Genomic DNA, 25,544 nt, shown 5'->3' with positions numbered 1-25,544 from the left:
AAAACCTTTGTAAGACCAGTAACAGTTTAATCATATGTGTAAGAGAAGAGAGCCATGCTGGATAAGGGAGCTGGCATTTGTTTGAATTTGTTTTTACTCGGGATGGGCTCTGCCTGATTTTCTCTCTACGGACTCATATCAACCTGTATCACTAGATGAGGTCATCAAACTAAGATCTGTGACCTAGACCGTAATGCTCCATCCACAGTGGGCCATGGAATTGTTTACTTGAACCTCTAAATCCACAAAATGAGAAATTCTTAAATTTATGTGGGATTTAGAAGAATATTATAACATTTGCTAAAATGTGTGGGAATTGAGCATTCATGTGGCTTTGTAGATCTAGTATTACTTATCATCCATTATCAATTTACCTTGTGGTTTGTAATACCAAACCTACTCCATTATCCTTTGATCTCTTCCACATACACATGAAGTCCTTCTTCTCAGAGACCAAGGCTCAGTGGGACACACTTACTTGCTAGTGGACAGAGTAATCCCTGGTCATTTTTCATGTCCTTGTACCCTCCAGCACCCTAGCAACTCAGGTGCATCATGGCAGGTTGTGCTTACTAAGAACTTGTATTGCTTTTTTTAATCCTTTCATTGAAAGCTTTTCTACCCCTGCTCCCCACTCCCCTGCCTTTTCAAAACTTCCCTCTAAATAGCGAAAAGACAAACTACGGGAACATATGCAGAGGATGCATAATCCTGAGAGAGAGGCCAAGAAAGCCGACCGCATCAGCCGCTCCAAGACGTTCAAGCCTCGTATCACGTCCACGGACTACGACAGCTTCACGTTCAAGTGCCGCCTGTGTATGATGGGCTTCCGGAGACGGGGCATGCTGGTCAGTGCCAAACGGCTTCCAGACCCACCTATTTCTGTTTATGGGGCTGGCTTCTGTGCAGTATCCTGTACGAGATTGGTCAGTAGGTTCTGTCCGTGGTTTGGGGAGAAGCCGGAAGTGCGTAATGCCCAATAGGGTTCTCTCCTTTCCAGGCCCCCCTGCCCTCCTTTGCCGCAGCTCATTTCTGGTGACCTCTTGGGAGAGGTCTTTTTTTGTCACTTTTCATTACTAGTTTTCTTTGCCTTCACCCTTCTCAATCTCTGCTCTTATACTTTATTTCCCTCTTCTCTTTTGTGTTCCTGAACATATTTTCTGGTGAGGTCTTTCCTTGTCTCCAACTGCTCCCTTTTCCAGATGTGATACGACACTAAAAGGAAACTGCCCCTCAAAGCTGGGTATGTGAACCCAGGTTAGCAGACACCTTAGGGTAGCCAGTTCACTGCCCTCAATTCATTTGGACCTCATTACGGTTTTGGCAGAATATATTTCTGCTGGCAGCTAGAGGCATAGGGCATTATTTACAACTTAGAACCTGAGTTTGCATCTCATTCAGTGTCCTCAGTAAGGCTAGGGGCACTAAACAATGAAAGACAGGTTTGCATCAGGAGAATTCAACAACGAAATTCGTGCCAGTGTAATTTTCAATTTTCCATCAGCGGGTCTTCCAGTCAGAGTGTTAATGGAATCTGCAGTGACCCAATTCCCCTTCAGTAATTTGCTGAATTACTGTTAGCTCCCGTCAACGGTGACTGTTAAGGCTTGGTGTCAGATGGGCCTGGCAGTGCTGGTTCTGGCCACATGCCCTATTGTTTTGGGGCACTGCTTCAGAGAATGCCAACTTCCAGCAGTCTAGACCAGGGGCGTTTGGTTAGTGTCTGTCTGTAATGGCTCTCTTTTTCTCATTTGCTTCTTCCCCTCTTTAGGTAAATCACTTATCAAAGAGGCACCCAGACATGAAGATAGAAGAGGTGCCAGAGTTAACTCTGCCCATCATAAAACCCAACCGCGATTACTTTTGTCAGTATTGTGATAAGGTAAAAGACAACGTGTCTCTCTGGGAGCCCTGTGCAGAGCCCATGTGTCTGCATGTATAAATACATACTCGGATCTTGCAGTTACTCTTAACAGATGGTTCCCTGTCTCTCGGTAGTTTTCCATTCAGATGAGAAAGGGCTAGAAGCGCAGCCTCATTTTAAGCCAATTTTTTTTTTTTTTTTCTGAAGCATTAGTTGACTTTGTGTTTAACACTTTTCCTTCATTCTGTGATTTTTGTTATAAAGGTAGAGGCTTACCAGGAGCTTAGTATATGAATTCATTTCAAATTCCTAAGCTCCAAAGTGAAGATGTTCATCATCCTCCTTGTAAAATATACAGGTTTTGGATTTCTAGAAGATTGAGTAGGATGTAGAGAAGTTTTGCAATGGAAGACTCTTTGTACTATTTCATTCTTACTTTTGTGCAGTTACAGAAAGACAGAATATACACGTATTGTTCCATTGCAATATTGTTCCCTTATACAATGTAGTTGTGTCAGCTTAAAACTGGGAAGCTTTCTAAAGTGTAGATTCATCATTTCAGGTACTAGTCGCTATTAGACTTGCCATTTTGGAGGATTCTTTGGCATCTAGTACTAGTAAACATATGGGAGCTTTTGCAGAAAGGCAAAATGGGATGAATGGGCCTTTGAAACAATCCTTTTTCTGTGATTATGTAACCACCTCTTAAACTTTAGGGTAAAGCGTATTTTTATTATTGCTACCTTAGATATATAAATTCCAAGAAGATACTTAGCATATCTATATTATGTTCTTATTTTATTTATTTAGGTTATATCCTTATTATCCTTTAATAAATCTGTTAATATATTTTATTTTGGGCTACATGAATGCTTTTTCTCATTTCTCATACCTAACAGTGGAACCGTTAGTTTGCTTTAAGTAAGAAAGTGGAACCGCATACCGCTTTCATGGTGGAGCATTTGAATTTGCAGGTTTATAAAAGTGCCAGCAAGCGAAAAGCCCATATTCTGAAGAACCATCCAGGGGCTGAGCTCCCACCAAGCATTCGCAAACTCCGTCCAGCTGGCCCTGGAGAACCAGACCCCATGCTGAGCACCCACACCCAACTCACTGGCACGATCGCCACCCCTCCCGTCTGCTGCCCTCACTGCTCCAAACAGTACAGCAGCAAGGTATGGGGAAAGGCTTTGACTGCATCTGAATCAAGGTCATTATTCAAGGAATCTCTTAAGAGAAGGTGGTGATTCACTTGCTCTGAATTGATGGGGCACTAACGGAGTTGTTTTCCTAGGTCAGATGGCTAAGGAGCTGCTTCCTGAGAATAGGGACCGCAAGTCCAAAATGAGAAGAGAATAGTGGAATTTCCCCAGTTAATGCATCTCATACATAGGCTGAGCACTCGATTGGTTTCCTCTTCCCTTGGTCTGCGGAGGGTCTCATATTTGAATATTCTATGATCATAGTTTATGAGCTCAGGCTTACAGGAACACTACATAGGAACTTATGTGATAGATCTTGAAAAGGGGTCATTCTTGGTTGGGGGGAGGTTGTGATTGATTGCTGTACGTATTGGTGGATTAGGGGATGCTATGAGGTATTCTGACCTTGCTTGACATTGTGGGGGTCACATGAATCTTCAATTTCTTTTCAGCCTCTTTCTTTTCCTCTTTCATACTGTTGTGCTGCTTTGGGAGGAACAGGCGTGGCGTCAGCATCACTCTATTTTTTTTTTTGTTGTTGTTTTTTTAAGGCATTAAAGACCTTAGGAATCTTTGGAGGGTTTACATTTGAGAAGGGTGGAAAACAACAAATTCTAGTAATTATTCTTGGTTTTGCCATAATTTTTCAGACCAAGATGGTACAACACATTCGAAAGAAGCATCCAGAGTATGCCCAGCTCCCTAACACCTTACATACACCACTGACAACAGCCGTGATCAGTGCTACCCCAGCTGTGTTAACCACAGACAGTGCCACTGGAGAGACCGTGGTGGTAAGTGTGTGACCGAGGAGGGCACCTCACCTCCTTCAGTGCCTATCACAGCTTCCATTACCACAGCTTGTGTTTATCTTGCTATTTAATTGGCTGCAAATGTAGCCCATTTTCCTTCAGTTTTCTGCACAGGGCATTATGCTTATGGTTGGTTGGTCTCCTAGTCGATGCTTTCCAAAGCTCTCTGTACAAGGGGTAGCAAGAAATATTCAGTGCTGCTCCTCTGTGGCGAGAGGGTAACTCCATTGGGCCTGACACAGAGAGATAGATACAGATATATAGGTAATCTTCCAGCATCTTCTTACCTTTGGATTTTTTCCTATCTGAGCTCAGGGCTAGTTTGTACAAGCAGGAGTGTTACCAGCTAATGTGTTTTTTGGTGACTTTTCTAGACAACAGACCTCCTGACCCAAGCCATGACAGAGCTGTCCCAGACGTTAACAACAGATTACCGGACGCCGCAAGGGGACTACCAGAGAATTCAGTATATTCCTGTGTCACAGTCTGCATCTGGTCTTCAGCAACCGCAGCATATACAGCTGCAGGTGGTGCAAGTAGCTCCGGTACCGTGTCACACTTACTTCTCTTTACCTTCATGCATGCCATGTTGCCACTAGCCAATATGGCAGGCGGGCCATCACAAGCACCCAACTCTCAGAGCTGGGGCTGGACCCGACGGAATGTGCTTGTGCACCTAAGTTCTGAGTCTAAGGCATTTGTAAACCCCTCCCCGTCCCCCCCCCGCCGGCTATAGAGGGCTCTGGACTCAGCAGCGTAAGAGATTCCTCTCAATAGCAGTGTAGAGATTTTAGGCTCGAGTGTACGCTGTAATCCCGTGCCATTGCGGGACAGTACCATATGAACTCTTTCGGAGCCTCTTCCGGACCCTTGAGCACCAAAGTTGACTATGTGGTGAGGAACCAGTTTGATAAGTCCCTATGTGGGCATCGAACAACTAACATGAGTGGGAGGTTGTGAAGAGTAATTGTGAGTTTTGAGTGTCGGTCAATATCTTATTACTACAGAGGTATAACTGTGTTCCTTCTATCAGACGATTAGTAGCTCATTCTCACTAATTAGGGAGCTAGAAGAAGGAATCCTCCCTAAACTATTGTTTTACTTAATTATGCTGAGGAAGTGTACTCCAAATGAACAAACTTGTTGCTTTGAAATCATTTGGTCTCTGAAAGTTTAGAATTAATACCAGAGTGGGAAATGGGGAGTTGCTACTGTCATTGACTGTTCTTGACCTTTTTTTCCCTTTGGGAAGGTTCTTAGCTTCAGCCTTTGGAGGAACCTTTGAATCCCTGAAGTTGCCTGTAGAGTATGATGTATATGTACATTATTCTAGAAAAGGGGACTGTACTTTAGCCAGGTTTTCAGAGATGTCTGGGATACATAAAAGGTTAGGAAACACTATTATAGTGGGTCAATAGTGACAAAAGCTAAAAGCAACCTCTCTTGTTTGATCTCTTTTAACTGATCAAGGGTAGGTCATTAAATTTAATTGAAACTTAATGGAAAAAGACTTGATTCCTGAGAGCTTCTCCTTCCAGCTTTTTATAAGGAGCTGTATTCCTTCTATCTCCTTCTTTTCTAGAGTTAGTGTTAGTGGCTTCTGTTTTATAAGCATAATATTTATTAATTAATTTATTTAGAGAGTACATGTACGTGAGCAGAGGAGGGACAGAGAGAGTCACAGGCAGGCTCTGCGCTCAGCACAGAGCCCAATGTGGGGCCTGATCCCATGACCCTGGAATCATGACCTGAGCTAAAATCAAGAGTTGGACTCTCAACCGACTGAGCTACCCAGGCACCCCACATAAGCATAATTTTTAAAACTGTCTTCTTTTCTGGACCACTTAGGTAGCTCAGTCAGTTAAGGGTCTGACTCTTGATTTTGGCTCAAGTCATGATCTCACGGTTCGTGAGTTCGAGCCCCGCATCAGGCTCTGTGCTGACAGTGTGGAGCCTGCTTGAGATTCTCTCTTACTCCTTCTCTCTCTCTCTCTCTCTCTCTCTCTCTGCCCCTCCCCCACTCACCTCTGTGTCTCAAAAATAAATAAGTAAACATTAAAAAAAAAAAACCCAACTGTCTTCTTTTCTAACATTTACCAGCTTGGCTCAGGTATGGGCTCTCTGGGAGTGAGGCTAGGCTGTCGAGTTCCATCTGCTCTTCTGCTGGAATATTGTCCTAGCTGAGTATCTTCTCTGGAAGGATCTCCCTTACTCTCCATCAATATGCATCTGGTTCTCCCTCCAGGCCACATCCCCTCACCAGTCTCAGCAGTCCACCGTGGACGTCGGCCAGCTCCACGATCCTCAGACCTACGCCCAGCATGCCATCCAGGTGCAGCACATCCAAGTCACAGAGCCCACTGCCCCTGCTTCGTCGTCATCCCAGGTACGCTCTCCGACTGTTCACCCGGGGGGTAACACAGCCTAGGAAAGTTTCATGCAAAGGGTAAGGTGTTAATAAATATTTTTTGAATGGATGTAGCTCTGCTTTTTCAATAACAGACTCTGTCATTCAGACACAATAAGACTCCACAAAGTCACCTTCCTCACCAAAATTCAAGAAACACCTTAGCAATTGGATACTATCAGACAGTCCTTTAGAATAGGAAGCAAAGTCTCTAGGATGTAAAATCACGGGGCTCCGTTTGGTCAGGGGAAGCTAATCACTGAAAGCAAGTGTGTCCACAATGCCAATATTAAAACTGGAGGTGTGGGGGGGGCACCTGGGTGGCTCAGTTGGTTAAGGGTCTGACTTCGGCTCGCGTCATGATCTTGCCATTTGTGAGTTCGAGCCCCGCGTCGGCCTCTGTGCTGACAGCTCAGAGCCTGGAGCCTACTTCAGATTCTGTGTCTCCCTCTCTCTCTGCTCCTCCCCTGCTCATGCTCTGTCTCTGTCTCTGTCTCTCTCTCTCAAAAATAAACATTAAAAAAATAAATAAAATAAATAAAATTTAAAAATAAAATAAAACTGGAGGTGGGGCACCTGAGTGGCTCAGTAGGTTAAGCATCTGACTCTTGATTTTGGCTCAGGTCATGATCTCACGGTTCATGAGTTCAAGCCTCACATTGGGCTCTGTGCTGACAGTACAGAGCCTACTTGGGATTCTGTCTCCTTCTGCCTCTGCTCCTTCCCTGCTTCCTGTCTATTTCTCTCTCAAAATAAGCAAAGATAAACTTAAGAGAAAAAAAGAAACAGGATATGAAGTGAAGGTATCTGAACCAGAAAGGATGCATGTAGTCCCACCTCTGATATCCACTGGTTTCGCATGCCATGTGCCTAGGTAATTAAAAGTTTTAAATCATGCTGACAGACCGTTAAATAAAATATGTTCTTTGCAACGACATGGATGGAGCTACAGAGTATTATGCTGAGTGAAATAAGTCAGTCGGAGAAAGACAGATAGCTTATGATTTCTCTCATATGTAGAACTGAAGAAACAAAACAAGCAAAGGGGAAAAAAAAGAGACAGAGGCAAACCAAGAAACAGACTCTTAATTATAGAGAACAATGTGATGGTGACAGAGGGAAGGTGGGTGAGGAGATGGGTGAAATAAGGGATGGGGACTAAGGAGGGCACTTGTGATGAGTACCAGGTGTGGTATGGATGTGTTGAATCACTTGTCCATCTGAAAGTAAGATTACATGCTATGTTAACTAACTGGAATTTAAATAAAAACTTAAAAAATGTTCTGTTTTCCAACTTGATATATACATATACTTTCATAATAACAAAATTGAAAAGTATGTGTAAAGTAATAATTGATTCTAAATCACATGGATAGAGCCAATTCTAAATTGCTTGCATTTCTGCCAAATGCGTGGGTGGCACTGGCAGTTGCCTGGCTGGGGTGGGAAGAAGTGGGAGAAAGGATTTCTTCCCTCCTTTGCTGGCTCTGTGCCCTTTGAATTGCTGCAGAAATCCATAGTATAAACACCTACTTTCTCCGCCTTCCTGTTTACCGAGGGCCGTTGGCGGTGGGAGGCTGCGCCTCTTGCCATCTGACGGCCTCTCCCCTCCCTCTAGTGTGAGGTCCAGCCACCGCGAGGTTTCTGTTACTTACTTCTCCCAGTCCCAGATAGGCTGCCTCTGTCCACAAAGGGCCCAACCTCCCTCCCCCCCACCCCCAGCATCACACCACTAAGTTTCTCAAAGAGGCTGGAGGGACTCCTGTGAGTTCCTTTTCAAGAATATGGTGGCACGGGGACAGCCTTCCCCAAGACAGCTCTCCCTTTCTTCTCATGCAGCCTCCAGCCTGCACCTCACAGGGCCATCTTTGTATCCACATAGATACTCTGACCTACACGTCTCAGCTTCTTCCACATTCTTGCAAATGGGGATCCAGTGGCCACCCCCTTGGTTCCACGTGCCCAAATACCATTAACAGAGCCTGTATCCAAAAGATAGGACCCTTGCAGGATGACAGACCCAGGGAAGACACTTGTGCAGCCCTGGAAGTGGGTACAGGGCTGTTTCCACAGGGAATGGGGGACTCTGGTTCCCAACATGTCACCTATAAGGGGATACATATTCCAGGTCTGTGGTCTAAGGATGGGTCTTGCCAGGGTCTAAGGACGATGTGGATATATGGATAAGTTATAAAGGTTCAGAAGAGGGAAAGATTATGTTTAGCAGGGAATCAAGTGTATTTATGTGCAAGTGGTGTTTGAATTAGGTCTTGAAGGAGGGGTAGGATTTTGACATGGTAGTTGGGGAAGGCATTGAGATCTGAATGTGCTCTCATTGTGAGTAAAGACACAGAGTGGGCAACTGGTGCATTTAAGGAAAACTGTTTAGGTTAGTAACAGGAAATGATGTTTGAGAAAACAGTTAGAAAGGCAGTTTGGAGCTGGCTTAAACACAAATGATGGAGCTTGGACTTTATCCTGTGGACAGGAGTAAGCCTCTCCACTGGATGTCTGCCTGTGTACCTGTGTTCATCTCCACTAACTGGGTGGGATTTCCCAGTGTTCTCACTGGAAATGATAATTTCTGAGTTCTGCTACAGATTCACTTTGTGATACAGGCAAGTCCTTTAGCTTCTCAATTTTTTACATCTTATGTAATGGAGATAATTATACTTTCATTCACTTATCGTTCTGGTAAGCTTGGTGAAATTAATTTTGGGGATATTCTTGTAGATAATTCCTTGCAAGCTAATTAGGACTGCATCGTTATGATTGCTTTTCATTAATCCTGATCTTATTGAAAATACTATTATTTTAGCAGTGATACTTTCAGTGTTATAATTCATGTTAGCCAGATTTATTTTCTTCCGTTATTTGTGAGTCTTAACTATACTGGAAGTTCATTGCTTTCTACTCCTGCTTTGTCTTTCTCTCTAGGTATCTGGGCAGCCCTTGAGCCCTGCCTCCCAGCAGTCCCAGCAAGGGCTCAGTCCCTCCCATATACAAGGCAGTTCCTCCACACCCGGCCAGGCTCTCCAGCAGCAGCAGCAGGGCTCCTCTGTACAACACACCTACCTACCCAACGCTTGGAATTCTTTCCGTGGCTACTGTAAGAAATGGGGATAATGCTGTGTAGCTCATGGGTGGGGAAATCTATAGCCATGGGTCATAGTTTCATTAGCTTTAGAAATAGATTTTCTGGATTAAATTATCACTAGCCATTTTCTGCAGTCTGTAGTGCATGTACTTGAATGAGTTTCATGACCAAGTTCAAAGCAGCATTCTGATCTCAGAGAGCCACCCATTTCAGAGACATGAGGAGCACTGCCAGAGGAAGTAAGTGGAGGCAGGTAGACTAAAGAGCAGAATAGGTGGTTGTAGGATATGTTGATTGCCTTCATATCAAAGGATGTGCTAGATCCTGGGTATACAAAAAATTTATATTGACATTCGTATCAGTAACACCACACAATAATAATGTCAATTTCTATTAAGTTCTCACTGTGTGCCTGGAATGATTCTAAATCATATATATATTGCATTCAGGATTCACAACAACCTGTAAGTATAATTATTTTTCCACAATTTATTTATTTATTTTGAGAGAGAGAGAGCTAGCAGGGGAGGGGCAGAGAGAGAGAGAGAGAGAGAGAGGGAGAGAAAGAATCCCAAGCAGGCTCTGCACTGTCAGCACAGAGCCTGATGAAGGGCTCCAACATATGATCCGTGAGATCATGACCTGAGCCGAAATCGAGAGTTGGACACTTACGACTGAGCCACTTAGGAACCCCTATAAGTACAGTTGTTATTTGTGCTTTACAAATAGGGAAATTCAAACACAGAGTGATTTGCCCAAGGAACATAGTACCTAGTTTCTCAAGTATTTGGAGGATTGGAACCCAGGCAGTCTGGCTTCAGAGTTTATACTCCAAACCACCCCACTGTGGGTGGCCTCTCCTTATAAGATGGTCTTTGGCTCAAAGAAATCATTATCTAGTAGAGAGAAAGAGATATGAGTAGTTGCTTTCACAGCTCTGCAATTAGTGTTACAGAAGCAGTAAAAGACTGACTGCTCAAGGTAACAGATTTGGTGGGGACAGTAGTCTTGGATATGAGCTGCAAAGTGTGAGATCTTTATGGTCAAAGATCTGGAATAGAGGAACAGTTCGACCTCAGGAGCAGGGACTATGAGCAGCAGAAGTGGAGAAGAAAGGGAGACCGGTGCTGATCATTCTTCTACTATTGATTTCCTTCTTTGAGTCCGCCTCCACTGTCATTGATCTTTGGCCATGTTATATACATTTCGTATGGAATCAGGCTCAAACTCTACCTTTTAGTTGTATTTACAATCTACCTCTTAAATATTGGTGGTCACAATGAGGGTTTAGTCTTGTTTCTAGTCAGGGAAAGATTCCTACTCATGAAATACCAGAATGCTGGTGAGTACACTGATATTTACACTAAGTTCAATTCCTATTAAAGAAATGTGGAATCATGAAGATTGCCATGGTAATAATAGTATGAGCTAGTATTTCAACCTGAAGAAAAGATTGTGGAATTTAAGGGTTTTTTTTTTTTTTAATTAAAAACAATTTTTTTTTTAATTAAAAAAAAAATTTTTAAGTAGGTTCCATACCCATTGTGGGGCTTGAACTCATGACCCTGAGATTAAGAGTCACACATTCTATTGACTAAGCCAGCCAGATGCCCTTGGAATTGAAGTTTTTTTTTTTTTTTTTATTAGGGAAAACATTTAAAATATGCAAAAATAAAATAGCATAATGAATACTTTTGTAGCCATTATCCAACTTCAGTTATCAACTCAGAGTCAATCTTGTCTCCTCTGTACCTCCCATCATTCTTTCCTAGACCTCCAACTATATAATAATCCATATTATTCCATAAATATTTTCTTTTTTTAAAAAAAAAAATTTTTTAATGTTTTATTTATTTTTGACAAAGAGAGAGAGAGAGAGAGAGAGAGAGAGAGAGACAGAGCATGAGCAGGGGAGGGGCAGAGATAGATGGAGACACAGAATCTGAAGCAGGCTCCAGGCTCTGAGCTGTCAGCCCAGAGCCTGACGTGGGGCTCGAACTCATGAACCATGAGATCGTGACCTGAGCTGAAGTAGGACGCTCAACCGACTGAGCCACCCAGGCGCCCCCATAAATATTTTCTAAAACACAACTCCAGTACTGTTCTCAAAGCTAGAAATAAATGACAGCAATTCTTTAATAACCATCAAATACCCAGTGTTCATGTTTCTGTTACTGTCTCGTAATTTTTCTTTTAATAATTTGTTTGTTCAAATTGGGTACCAAATAAGTCTCAAGCATTGCAATTTGTTATTTCTTTTGAGTCTTTTTTAAGATTTTAATTTTTAAGTATTCTTTATACCCAATGTGGGGCTCAAACCTACAACCCCGAGATCAAGAGTCACCTGTTCCACTGACTGAGCCAGCCAGCCCTTGAGTTTTGTTTTTTGTTTTTTGTTTTTTTTTTTAATGTTTGTGTTCTCTCTCTTTTAAGTTGCAACTTCTGTGTTGAAGAAACTGAGTCATTTGTTTGGTAGAATTTCTCACATTCTGGATTTTGCTGTTGGCATTCCTAAATTATCATTTAAGGTGCTTTCTTCTGTCCCTTTTATTTCCTGTTGACTGGAGGCTCAATCAAATTCAGGTTCAGTTTTTTCCCATAAGATATTTATGGCTGGTGGTGTGTACTTTCATCAGGAGGCACATAATGTTTGGTTGTCTGTCTTTTTCTTTGGTTCCACTATTTCATTAGGAATCATAAAGTTGTCATATTCTGATTCTATCATTCTTCACTCACTTATCAGCTAGGAAACTTCTGTAAAGAAAAAGTTTTTGTCTTAACAGATGATTCTGAGGTACAGTTTGCACAGGAAAGTATAGTTTTACACTTAAATATCCAGTTCATCTCCTTCATTTACCGATTTTAAAAATAATAAGTTATTTCCTAGTATTATCCAAGGTGACTAATGAGGGGTATGTGTGTGTATCTTAGTATCATTGTGTACTCATGAATTTCAACACATTGGATATGTTTCAAACCATTGTTACCCTTATTGATGCTAAGATTATGCCATCCTTGGCCAATGGGAGCATCTTCAAATTGGCCTCTGTGTCTTTTCTATATGACTCCGTAGTCTTTTTAAAACATTTTTTATTTTTTATTTATTTTTGAGTGTGTGAGAGAGAGAGAGAGCACACGTGCATGAGTGGGGGAGGGGCAGAGAGAGAGAGAGAGAGGGAGACACAGAATCTGAAGCAGGCTCCAGACCCTGAGCTCCAAACTGTCAGGGCAGAGCCCAATGCAGGGCCTGAACTCATGGTCTGTGAGATCATGACCTGAGCTGGAGTCAGTTGCTTAACTGACTGAGCCACTCAGGTGCCCCCTTCGTAGTCTTTTATAACATCTTGCATGCTGGTATGATCTCATGTTCTGGGCTCATCTTAGAAGGTTTCCTGCACCAGCTCGGGAATTAGCCAGAAGCCAGAAGCTTTGGGTCCTTTTAAAGGAAAATATTATATAAAGACCATCAACTGTATGCTAGGGTGAACTTTGTTTTTAATTTGCTTTAATAACACTGCGGTGAAATAGAATTCTAGTTAGATTACATTGTGATTACTAGGCAATAGTGGATACATTTGCCAGTGATTCAAATCCGAATATAAAAGATAAAAATATGGAGCTAAGAGGTAAACCTTTGCAACTTATTTCAAGGTTTTAAAAAATCATTGAATATTTTGTTTTATGGATATTCAAAGGCTCATTTGGGAGTGATGCATTGATTGTTTCTGATATTTGATAATTCTTTGCTAACCTCCTATGATCATTCTTATCAGAATATCAAGAAATCATATCATTATAAAATTCTCACAGCAAGCAAATACATGAAAATGTCTCAATGGGGAATGTGGCCACTGGTTAAGTATTTGTTTCTACAGCTTGTATTAAAATCTGAGACCACTGAAATATGGATATTTCCTGTTTTTCAGCATCAGAGATTCAAATGATGACGCTTCCCCCAGGTCAGTTTGTGATTACAGACAGCAGTGTGGCCACTCCTGTCACCACTGGCCAAGTGAAGGCAGTTACGCCGGTAAGTTATCTGCTCATGAGGGCTTTCCTGTCCATCGTACTGCACCACTCTCCCCTCCCTCTATTTCCTATTCCTCAGCTTCCCATATCTGAGTTAGAAATACCTCCTCTGTATTCCCATAACCCCTTATGCTATATTATAACCCTTGTTTTAATTTGTTTAAATTATTGATTTACTGTATATCTTTTCCTAGCAGACAATGAATTCCTTGAAAGCTGTGTCCTGGTGTTTATCTCTTTATTCTCAGTGCCTTGCACAGGAGACTGGATTATAGCAAATGCTCAATAAATACCTATGCAATTAATAACTATAATGAACCTCCCAGGTCCATATACATACAGATTCACAATTGATTGCCTTTTTATGTGCTTTGTGGAGAGTATTCATGACTATTGGTCCTCAACTGGGTTGGGAGAAAATAATAAAATTAATGTTATGGAGCTCTTTTAAACTATTTTATTTTATTTTTATTTTTTAAATTTATTTTTAAGCTTATTTATTTATTTTGAGAGAGAGAGAGAGCATGCACATGAGATGGGGAGGGGCAGAGAGAGAGGGGGAGAGAGAATCCCAAGCAGGCTCTGTGTTGACAGCGCAGAGCCCAATGTGGGGCTTCATCCCTCAAACTGTGAGATCATGACCTGAGCCAAAATCAAGAATTGGACGTTTAACCGACTGAATGCAGGGCCTGAACTACCCAGGGGTCCCACTTTTAAAATACTTTATTTTATTTTGTTGTTTTTAAAAATTAAAAAAAAATGTTTATTTACTTTTGAGAGAGACAGACAGAGTGCGAGTGGTGCACGGGCAGAGAGAGAGGGAGACACAGAATCCAAAGAAGACTCCAGGCTCTGAGCTGCCAGCACAGAGCTCGACACAGGGCTTGAATGCACGAACCATGAGATCATGACCTGAGCCGAGGTCAGACACTTGACCGACTAAGCCATCCAGGTGCCCCTGAACTATTTTAAACATTCAACCCCCTTCCTGGTGAAAAACATTGCCATGAATTATCTTGTTATATTTAGATTAGGCAGGTCAATGTTGATTGTATCTGCTATCTCTGTTTTTGTCTTCACTGGTTTGTTCCGGCTTGCCTCTAAGTAATTAGAAAACAGAGTGTATAAATTTAAATTAAGAATTATACTTGTATGTGGCTAGGGATATTGGGAAGTCTTCCAGGGAAGACTGTTTCCCAAGAAGTCTCAGAGAGCAGCAGGGTAGTCTAGTGGCCTCAAAAACCTGATTGTTTTTCCCAGAGCATGCTCAGAGCTTACCCATTTCTCAGCACACAAACTCACATTCCCTAGTCTTAGGAGAGATGTATAAATCCAGAGTAACACTATTGTCAGTGAAGACCATAACTAATATAAAATGGAATAGTCTCGCTGGCATAATCAGTGAAATTTTTACTGCCTATGGGACCCACTGACTCTTTACCTTTCTTTGGCCAGGAACTCGTTTGAGAACCTGATTATAGCCAAGGATGTTCCCCTTTCCCTGCCACAATACACACACACACACACACACACACACACACACACACACACACACAGAGACACACATACATTTAAGGTACATTTTCCAGGGTTCGTAGAATTTCTAAAGCCTACCTGTGGACCACCTAGTAGTTCATTGACCCTAAGTGGAGAAACAGCCCCCTTCCTGTTAGAGAAAGACCCACATGGGAAACCAGATCATTATCAGAGATTGATGAGTGTGCACTCATAGCACATGGCCCTAGATATAACAAATGGTTATTTGGCTATGGCTTTTGTTCTGGACAGTGCTTGGAAAGGCTACTGTCTGGGCTTTCTTCTGTGACTTCTTTTTTCTAGCCTATATAGCAGACCAATCACCCTACCAATGGACACATTCTTTCTTTAAAAATGTTAACTTAAGGGACTAGCTAGCTCCAGGTCTGTGAAGGTTTCATGATCAGAGAAAGAATAATGACAATGCATATTTTCATAAAGCTAAATTTATTCAATGTAAGGGACTTCATTCTGCGATTGTATTCTTCCTATGCTTTTGAGTGTTAAAATTTCTCTCATTTGACAGTTAGTGTCTTAAAAATGACTTTACTTGGTAAAATAAAATTTGGGAATACTTATTATTACTTTTAATTTGCTCATCTATGAAATTCTGAAGTCTAGGAACCTCTGACCCTGACTACTGGTCTTGGGAGCCATTCTGCCTCTTTAAGGAAACTTTCTCTCTTCTGTGATGTATTTTGTATTACTCTAGCAAAGAAACTCACAAAAAACAAACAAAAAAAATTAATCTACAGACAGCAATCTTACGAATTTCAAAATTCTTAGGAGTAGTACAATAGCACGTGTTTTCCTTTGCCACATAGATTACTGTCATGATGCAAATTTCTGTACCTGAAGCTCTTCACTATCTCATTTGGTAGAACAATCAAAGCGCTCCTTTAAATTACCTTTGTAGTCTCTTACTCTGATCCATCCCCTCTAAAGCACTTACATAAAACATCTAACATAGGTGTCTATGTTGGTGTTACTTTGTAACATCTCCTTTCCTATTCCTTCTTTCTCTTTCCACCAAGAACCTCCCCACCAGTTTTAGACCTCAGATTTCTAAAGATCTTTTGTTGGTGTGTTTGTTTTCTGTTCTAGGGTCATTATGTGTTATCAGAAGGTCAACCAGAATTGGAGGAAAAGCAAGCTTCTGCTCTCTCTGCGGGAGTCCAGGTTCAGCCAGCCACACATGGTGACTTGGACCCCCAGACCACCAGCCAACAGCAGCCCACACAGTACATCATTACAGCCACCACCAACGGGAATGGGAGCAGTGAAGTGCATATCACTAAACCTTAACTTCCACCCTGGAGCTAGAATCCAACAGTCACACCATGTCTTTTCTCATTCAGAAGTCTGAAAGCTTCCAACAGTTGGAACTCTTTTTTAAGATTTATCATTCACTCAAGAATTTGGAAACCACAGTTTTGACACTGTACACACCCCAGGGCTTCTTTTATCAAGGTCATCTTTACCAAAATGACTCTTCAAACCCTAGGAACTTCTGCCATGGAATGGAGACCTTTAAGCGGAAAGTGGATTTCAAGGTGGAGAGACTTTGCCTTGCTCTTGGGTTGTTTTTTTTTAATACATTGGTGGGCCTTACTTTTCCTTTGTGGAAATATTAAGTGGTGTATCACGTTTGTACCAAAGGTGGAGAAAGGATGTGCCAAGTTCATGGCCACTGGACTTCTTAATTCCGCTCCGTGGCACCATAGGAGAGGGGCATTTCATTAGGTCAGAACTGCTTCATCTTTTGAGTTTGCATTTTCAGTAACTTAACAAAGGGAGCCTATTGAATATGAAAATAAAAATGATGAATAGGTTTGACAGTGATGTTCTGAAGGAAAAATTTTTATCTAGATTTTTCTTATTGCTGATTAAAACAAAACAAAACAAAACAAAACAAAACAAAATGACTTGCCTCTTTGGGAAAACTGTTGGTAGGCCATTACTGGAAGTGCTTTGCACAGATGCTGGCCTTCAGCAGCTTAGGCCAGAACCTCCTGTTCTGATAGAAGTTACTTTCTTAGTCTACAATGGTAGACTCCCTGTAAGAGAAAAGGTTTGTTTGATGTCAGCAGAATTTGAACTCCTACATTAAAGCTTTGCCTCCCGTTCTCTGGTTGTGGTGTATTAAGAAGGAGGTATTCAAGATATCGGTACCAAGAAAAATTACTAAGATAATTATGTATAGATAAAGTGGAAAGCACTGAAGCCTTGTCCTGCCTTGCAGATCCATTTACCATTCACTGGTGAAGGATGAATTCCTTGATCTTACCAGGTGTACATTCAACTCACATCATTCAGTGTATTTTAATACTTCTCGTGCTGTCTTAAAATGAACATTCGTTAAGGTTGGATGGAAAAGTGGCCCTCCTTATTTCTTAACACTTTTAACTTCTGCATATTATAACTCATCTGGACCTTTTGATAAGATGACCACTTTCACACTTAGGGGAAAAATAGAAATATTGGGACCATTTATATGTCAAGGCAATTATAAGGGATATGGAAGAAATCTAATCTTTATGTATCTTACACTGTCATTTGGGAGAGGGAAAAAATCTGCTCAGTGACAGTTTTTTTTTTTTTTTTACATGTGTTCCTGTTTGCAGTCTTGTTAACTATGAATTCAATGGGGAGAAAGTATTTCCCTTCTTTTTACTGTACATTCCAATTGTACACATAAAACATCACAGAAATCAGAATGTATTTTAACAACTTTTTGTGACATACTAACGCATTTTTAGAGTACTTATTGTGTGATAGAACTTACCACTCCGGAATAGAAAGACCTAACTTCAATTTCAAATGAAGTTAGCTAATCTATTTTATTTACATTTCTGGGTAAAAACTCATTCTGTAAATTAAAAGTATAGGCTTCATCACAGTAAAGATACCTTCCTGGAAAGGAAACAATTCTGTTGAAATAACTTTACTAATATGTAGATTTTGCACTTTGTTTTTGAGACCTCATTCATTCAGTTATCCCTGAAAATTTGGGCACTAATATGAGAAAGTTACTTGATAAATGTGTAGGAACTAGGGATGGACTCTATCTTTGGTTACAAAGAGGTAATGTCGATGTTTTCAATAGAAAATATTGACCCTGAGTCACAAAACAGAGACTCTGGGTCCCAAAGTCCCACAGTGTAATGATTGTAAATATCCTAGTGTCCGATCTAGAAAGACTAGGTGAGGAATATTAGACTTTGCCAAAGGTCCAGTTTAATTTTTACACCTTATATTTGGCCCTGTTGGGTCCTTTTTAATTTGAACCAGCAAGGTACCTCCCCTTCCCTCAGGAATAACTTATTGATTAAAATAGAAATCTGTCACTGAACGGAATGTTCATTTTATGCCAGTTATTTCAAGTTGTAAAATACACAGAAGAAAATACTTTGGAAGGACCTCTTTGTTTCTTTCCCATCTAAGTTTTTTTTTTTAATTTTAATTTTTATTTTTTTTTTACTTTTTTTTGTCCTTATGTGGAGTAAGTAAAGGATCTGAAACTATTTTGTATCAACCAGAGATGCAGGTGGCGGTAAAGCCAAACAACACTTCTTTAAGATCAGGTATTCTGCACGTTCATTCCAAGTTGAGAGATTTTCAAAAGGACTTGGATTTGAAGAGATGGTAGATTAAAGCCATCTGAAGACCAATATATGGGGGAAAAATGTGTGTAGCCAATGTTTATATTGTGGCCTCTCTTCAGACGCATTGGCACTCTAAACTTCAATCAGTGCAGTGTGAAAATTTCAGAGTAGGTTACGTATAGATTTTACATTTTTATTGTTTGATTTGTGCCCACATAAATAGACATTTCATCATGTAAAATTCCTATTATTCTGGAAAAACCTATTGTTTTGATCTTGAATTGTTTTCTGATTTGGAATTATCCTTTCAAAAAACTCTCAAGATATCTAGGGCTAAAAAGCACTTCATGAGATGCTAAAGATGACCCACAGGTTGAAAATGTTGACCCTATCCTGTTATTTAAATGTGAACATTTATTGTACATTCAGTGAGTTATAGTGTTAATAGTCTTGTGCTACTCAGCAGGTGTAAAAATTAATAAATATTTTTTTTTAATAAACATCTTCCTTGTTTGTATGTGTGAAGCTACTGAGATGGTTAATTTTTTTTTTTTTTTTTTTTTTTTTTTAATATTATTACGGTGTTTTGACTCTGGTTTACTCAGGTCAGGGTCTGGTCAGAGACCCAACATAAGGGAACTTAGGGATGACAACTATGGAATGGTGTTCCCCTGCCCTTTTACTTGGTGGTTCCTAATTCAAGAACTTTCCCATGGTCTAAGTGGCAGGGACTAAGGGTAGCAGGGGAGCAAACACTGGGCTTTGTTTGGAAACCGCTGTTTTCCATCAAGGGAGGAACATTAGTTTGGCCTGCCAGCTTTCCTGACATTTGCATCCAGTAGAGCTGAGTATGGTTTCTACAACATTGGTGGGAGTAGCTGTGGATTAAGTAGTCTGAAGCTGTTCTAAATAAGACCTGGTGAATACGAAAGGGACCTACATTCTTAACAAGAACGTCATCTAGTTTAAATTTAAATGTATTTCTTCGACGTGTGTACTTTCTTTCCGAAAGTCAGCGGTCCAGGGACAGGAGGAAGATATGAGGACACGCAGGGGCACAGGCTCCGAGTCTGCGTTCTCCTCACTGAAACTCAAGAAACTGATTTTCCCAGCTGTAAAATGAGAATAGTGCGTAAGAGCACACAGCTGTAGTACAAAGATAGGGGATAGAAAGTGCTTAGCACAGTGTCTGGAGCAAGGGCTCTCTGCAAAAGTTGGCTAATAAAATTGCATTCACTCATTCATGGGCCTCAGTTCACGGCCAGGTAGACTACAGACGGACACTGGCAGCTTCCAAGCCAGGTGACTGCAACCCAATATAGAGCAGCGCTGGCTTGCGTTGCCCCAGACCCCGCCCCGCGCGGCCCCGCCCCCGGCACTCTACAGGCCCCGCCCCGCAAAACCCCGCCCCTTCCGCCGCCCGAGTCCGGAGCGTGCGCGCACCGAGACGCCTTGCGGGAGCGAGCGCGTCCGGGAGCCCGCGGGCCGAGAAGCGCTGCGGGTAGGGAGACCCGCGCCTCCGGCTCAGGTGAGGGCGGGCCCGGGGCGGTGAAAGGGTTAAAGTGGAGCCGGGGAGCCGGGGGAGGGAGCGGCTGGGCCTCTGAGGCTCTCTGCTCCTGTGGGCCAGGGACCGCGGAACGAGCGTGTCGGGAGCCGGGCGGCCGGGTGGGTGGGGGTTAGGGTTAGGCACGGTGTGGGGGAGGGGCCGTGGGCGCTGAGGTGCAGCTTAGAGGGGCGGGACCCGGGCCTTGGGCAGGGCGGGGTTGGCTAGGGAGGGACTTGCTGGGGCGGCGGATTTGGAGAGAGCTTTTGCTCCGGAAACAGCCACGGGTTTAGCTTCTGCGTTCGGGAGGGTCCAGGAGGCCAGGCTAGCCCAGGTGCAGAGAAAAGGCCCTTGGTAGACGCCTTCCTGGTCTAGTTAAGGGGGCTAGGACGCCACAGGATTTAGAAATCCTTGGCTTCCGGGGTTCAAATCCTCTGGCAGCTACCTGCTTTTTGTATTTTGGGATCCTGTTCAGAATAGTAGCAGGACAAAGGTTGCCGCTCAGATAGATTAAATTTAGCTACACCTCCATGGTAGTTGAAGAAACTGTGAACAAAGTTGTAAAACGGGCGATCCTCCTAAGAGTCCGGTAGAACATTGGCTTTGCAGTTATTACCCTGTTCTATGTCAATTCTGTAAAGAGGACCCTACTCTGAACATCGGTTGCTGCTGCAGAAATTTTTTTTTCTGTTTTAAAGTTTTGTTAAACTCATGTGTCATGTGCTTTCTCACCTGCTTGGGTTATTTGGGCACCAAGAATGTTCAGGATGTTGTAATTCTCCATGTACTGAAAGGTGATGGAGTACAATTGCTTGGAGACCATCTGCTTTGTTCAACACTTATCTTCCTGCTGTATCTTTACATAATCTGAAATCTCTAAAAGATAACTTGAAATAATTTGTGGGAAGATGCTTACTTTAGTAGTATTACAGTTCTGTTTTTATCATTTAAGGATTTTGGAATCAATTCATTACAATACTGTGTTTACATGACTGCATTAAGTCATATAAACTGTTATCCATCTGGAGATTATTTATTGTAGGATTCCAAGATTGGAAATAGTACACAGGACCTGGTACAACCCCCCTTTGTCTTCCAGATAAGGAAATTGACACTCGGCAAGGTAAGATTTGCCTAACGTCACCGAGATTAAGCTAGAAGTTTGGCATTTTGACTGTTAAGTCTGTTTTTAGATTCCATTTTACTGCGCTTGTTAGGTAGGTATAGGAGAGAGAATGGGTTTAGCAAATGTTTGTAGAGTGATTCCTTTCAAACTCCCTGTGGTCCTGTTAGTTTTGTTCAATCCTATGGCAGTTTTACAGCTGATTTCTAGCCATTAGCCTAAGGAGATGCTCTCTGAAAATGTGTTAATATGTACATTTCTAAAGGTGACTAGTGGCGTTCAGTTATTATAGGAAGGAGAAACAACATTACATTTACATGGTTATAAATATCAGATGGACATTTAGTTGTCAGATTGACTACTAAATTTATTGGCTGTCATGATCAAGTGCTTGGAAACCCCGGAGCTTATGTGGACTAAAGTCATATTACCATGCTCCCTTTTCACAATTTCAATTGAGAGTTTATACAGGAGGTATAGTGAATATCTGTTTGTAGTCAGGCAAACCTGAGTTTCAGTACTACCCCTGGGGTTGGGCAAGTTATTTGGCTGCTTTGATCCTCAATTTTAATATTTCTAGAATAGATATGATAACCCTGTCTCACACAGTTGTAGGAATTAAATGAGAAACATGAAAGGCCTTGGACTTAATAGGTCCTCATTAAATGACTTACTGTTAGCGTCTGAGCTTTACTAGTCTATATGGGTTGTCAGAGATTTTTCTTTGTGAAAGTACAACAAAGAATTACTAAAAAAACGAAACAATAACTGTTAGATTATTTTATAGCGGAGAGATTATTGGCCTGAGAAGTCTAAATTATGAACTCTGATCTGTTTATCCTTTAATCTCTAAGTCTCATTTTGCTCAAATATAAAATGAAGGTGTAAGAAATTGTGTAGATTTGGAAGCATTCTGAGCAGTAAGAGACCTACTAGAAAAGGTTTGAAGATTGAGATAAGAATGCAGTGGTACAAGAGTGCAGAGGTGTGTAGTTGCACTTAGGGTATGAGGATAAGGCATAAAACTAGACTTGAGATTGACTATTTTCTGGGCCAGAATATTTTCTGAAGGAGTGTTAATATCAGCCAGATCCCTTGGATTCCTGCCTTTCGGTATACCTAGAGGTATGACTGCATATATTTGTCTAGATTATCTGTGGAACATAAACAATGGATTCCTTGGACCATATGCTGACGGATCCCCTGGAACTGGGTCCATGTGGAGATGGCCATGGCACACGTATTATGGAGGACTGCCTCCTGGGGGGCACCAGGGTTAGTCTGCCTGAGGACCTTCTGGAGGATGTAAGTAGTAGCACCGCCACCACCTTTTTCTGTCGCCTTGTGTATAACTGCTATGCTAAACCTTTTCCACACCCTACAAGTTTTCAGTCTTTCGTGCTCTCTTTGGTTTCATTTTATATATTGCATTCAGAGTGATCTCTCTCTCTTTTTTCCATGCTGTTCTGCCATCTTGGCTCCCTCCCCCTCTCTCTCTTTTTAACGTAAAATTTTTAACATTCTGATTAAAGAAGAAACTATAAGCTACATCCTGCATGTTTAATAATATGTCAATATGATAGTATTATAGAAGCCCTATTTTTAACCAATTTTGACCAATTAACAAGAAATTGTATATTTTAAGGACAAAATTATGGTTATGTTTACATTAAATTGGTTACCCACGTTGTGGATCATGAAACAAAACCCAAACATACTATCTCTGTTAATAAAGTAACCCTGTAGTCAGTTAATAGTGCATGGAGATTTGTGTGCTTCTGGCCTCTTTCACGGGTAGGCTGTGTAAACACCATCATTATTAAGGTGGCTGCTACTTGTTAAGTGCTTATTAACACGCAAGGCACTACGTATGCCAAAACATGTATTTAACTATCTTGTTTATTTTGCCATGTTTTACTTATAGAGACAGGTGTAGAGTGTCATTTAGCAAACATTTATTTGTGCATTATACAATTTTAGGAGATAATTTCACTTAGTTATAATTGGTTCAGATTTTTCTTTCGTAATACGTCAAACATTGTAGATAGAATTAAAGCCACCATTTATTCTCTTTGCCACCTGAAGTAACAATTACTGAAGTTGACATATATATCCTTCTCATCCATGCTTTCTGTACCTACTTTTTCAAATAAATTTCTTCATGTTATTCATTTAGTCAGCAAACACTTTATGAAGTACCTACTCTATGCCCGACACTGAGATACTAGGCTTAAAGTGGTGTGCAAAAATAGATTTACAGGGGAAGATCTTGGATACTGAGGTGCATTGGTACATGAATGCAGAAATGTCTACCAGGTGGTTGGATTTCTGGGTTGTCTCCTGCTTACGTTGGTGGCTCTCTGTTGTCCTTAGGATAATGTCACAAGTATTTAACACGTTTATAGGTCCCTTGCTCCTCTTTTCTTCTGTCTGCTGCCCCCCCTCATTTGTGTTCTTGTCCTAGCCATACATTGCCTCAACTCTTTTAATTATAAAAAAAGTAAAATGTGGGGCACCTGGCTGGCTCAGTTGGTGGAGAGTGTGGCTCTTGATCTCAGGGTCGTGAGTTTAAGCCCCACGTTGGGCATGGAACCTACTTAAGAAAGAAAGTGAGATGTATCATAAGAAGAGCATATAAAATCCATGTTTCTACAGTATGTATACAATTGAAGCAGTAATAAAACACCCAACTAGCTACTACTTGGGTTAAGAAGTAGAATGGGCCCATTCAAGCAGTATCATTCAAGCGCCCGTCTCATCCCTCTTCATTCTCCCCGCAGGTAACTGCTGTCCTTTCTTTCATATTAACTCTTACGTTTTTATGGTTTTGCTCTGTGGATTTAAAAAATTTTTATTTATGTATTTTTAAGTAATTTCTGTGCCTGATGTGGGGCTTGAACTCCTGACCCTGAAATCAAGAGTCGCGTGCTCTACTGACTGAGCCAGCCAGACACCCCTGCTCTGTGGACTTTTAACTCTCCTGCCTCATCATCTTTTTTTTCCCCTTTCCTTATCCCCTAATTAACTATCTTAAATGTCACTTCCTCTGGTATATGTTCCCTGACATCTTGAGTCTGGGAGGTGTGCTTCTCCTCTGTGCTTATATGCACATTAGCACGTCTTAAGCAACATTGTAATTGCTTGTTTTCCCCTACAGGCAATGTGTATACCATCCTGCTGCTGGTCTCTCTTGTGAGGTGACCTCAACTCCTCAAGTTCTCTCCCATGTTAACTGTTTGCTGCCCCTCATTTTAAGCTGAATTCAGTTGTCCATCATACCCCTTGTTGGCAGAAATGAAATTCTCTTTACTGAGATTGTTTTTCCTTTGGATTATTTTTAACATTAAAAAAATGTTTGTTTATTTTGAGTCGGGGGGAGACAGACAGAGAGAAGGGGAGACAGAGAGGGGGAGAGAGAAAATCCTAAGCAGGCTCCACACTCAGCGCAAAGCCTGACCTGGGGCTTGATCTCATCAACTGTGTGATCGTGATTTGAGCTGAAATTAAGAGTCAGATACTTAACCGACTGAGCCACCCAGGCACCCCTCCTCTGGATTATGATTTACTGTTGGGTATAAGATAGTGGTTTATATGTAGTCTTTATTATTCTCTAAGATTTGAGCATTAAATGAAGATAATTGACATTTTGGTTCAAACAAACTTAAGAACTTGGATGCAGTGATGGTTACACAGCACTGTGAATGTACTTAATATTACTGAGGTGTACACTTAAAAATGGATAAAATGGTAAATTTTCTGTTCTGTATATTTTACCGCTCATAGGAAAAGTTAAAAGCTTGTTTTTCTCCTGGTTTTCTGAATTCTCCTAGCCCGAAATATTCTTTGATGTAGTCAGCCTCTCAACATGGCAGGAAGTATTGAGTGAGTCTCAGCGTGAACACCTCCAGCAGTTTCTGCCTCACTTTCCTGAAGACAGTCTCGAGCAGCAGAATCAGCTCGTCCTAGCCCTGTTCAGCGGGGAGAACTTCCGCTTTGGGAACCCTCTGCACATTGCCCAGAAGCTTTTCCGAGGTATGCTGCTTGTCATTCTATTGTTGAGAGGAGTGGGAGAAGTAGGAACACATTCACTTACACGAATACTCCTTCTTCACTTATTGAACTTATTTTTGTGAACACATACTGGCTCAGAGACTCGTTGTGTGCAATACTTTGTCTAGGCCATTCTTTTCAGTAAAAATTTTTAACTTACATAGGAAACATAAATCATAAGTGATTGATTGTAGTAAGAACTGTGTAACCACAACCCAGATCAAGAAATAAAACATTACTAGTGTCTTACAGCACCCTTTATGACTAGGCTTTAAG

At 41.4% G+C, this 25,544-nt stretch overlaps 2 protein-coding genes across 9 annotated transcripts in view; both read left to right on the top strand.

Moving 5' to 3' along the window:
* The window catches only part of PRDM10 (PR/SET domain 10), a 98,230-nt gene extending 81,445 nt beyond the window's left edge, over window positions 1-16,785 (top strand). For all 3 annotated transcript variants that reach the window (XM_042904621.1, XM_042904622.1, XM_042904620.1), the window contains exons 14-22: window positions 669-848; window positions 1,772-1,882; window positions 2,839-3,039; window positions 3,717-3,860; window positions 4,253-4,423; window positions 6,124-6,264; window positions 9,223-9,394; window positions 13,309-13,412; window positions 16,052-16,785. In XM_042904621.1, the coding sequence (XP_042760555.1) occupies window positions 669-848; window positions 1,772-1,882; window positions 2,839-3,039; window positions 3,717-3,860; window positions 4,253-4,423; window positions 6,124-6,264; window positions 9,223-9,394; window positions 13,309-13,412; window positions 16,052-16,252 (1,425 nt within the window). In that variant the 3' untranslated portion in view covers window positions 16,253-16,785. The remainder of the gene's footprint in view (window positions 1-668; window positions 849-1,771; window positions 1,883-2,838; window positions 3,040-3,716; window positions 3,861-4,252; window positions 4,424-6,123; window positions 6,265-9,222; window positions 9,395-13,308; window positions 13,413-16,051) is intronic.
* A 3,211-nt stretch (window positions 16,786-19,996) lies between these two features.
* The window catches only part of NFRKB (nuclear factor related to kappaB binding protein), a 53,535-nt gene continuing 47,987 nt past the window's right edge, over window positions 19,997-25,544 (top strand). For all 6 annotated transcript variants that reach the window (XR_006193436.1, XR_006193435.1, XR_006193434.1 and 3 more), the window contains exons 1-4: window positions 19,997-20,080; window positions 21,138-21,218; window positions 22,368-22,523; window positions 25,049-25,250. Coding sequence is in view for 3 of the 6 variants with exons in the window: in XM_042904096.1 (XP_042760030.1) it covers window positions 22,389-22,523; window positions 25,049-25,250 (337 nt within the window). In the remaining 3 variants the exon portion in view is untranslated. The remainder of the gene's footprint in view (window positions 20,081-21,137; window positions 21,219-22,367; window positions 22,524-25,048; window positions 25,251-25,544) is intronic.

Source organism: Panthera leo, chromosome D1 (assembly GCF_018350215.1).
Source record: "Panthera leo isolate Ple1 chromosome D1, P.leo_Ple1_pat1.1, whole genome shotgun sequence".
Taxonomy (NCBI): domain Eukaryota; kingdom Metazoa; phylum Chordata; class Mammalia; order Carnivora; family Felidae; genus Panthera; species Panthera leo.
The sequence above is the reverse complement of the archived record's forward strand: the minus strand, read 5'-3'. Positions and strand labels throughout refer to the sequence as shown.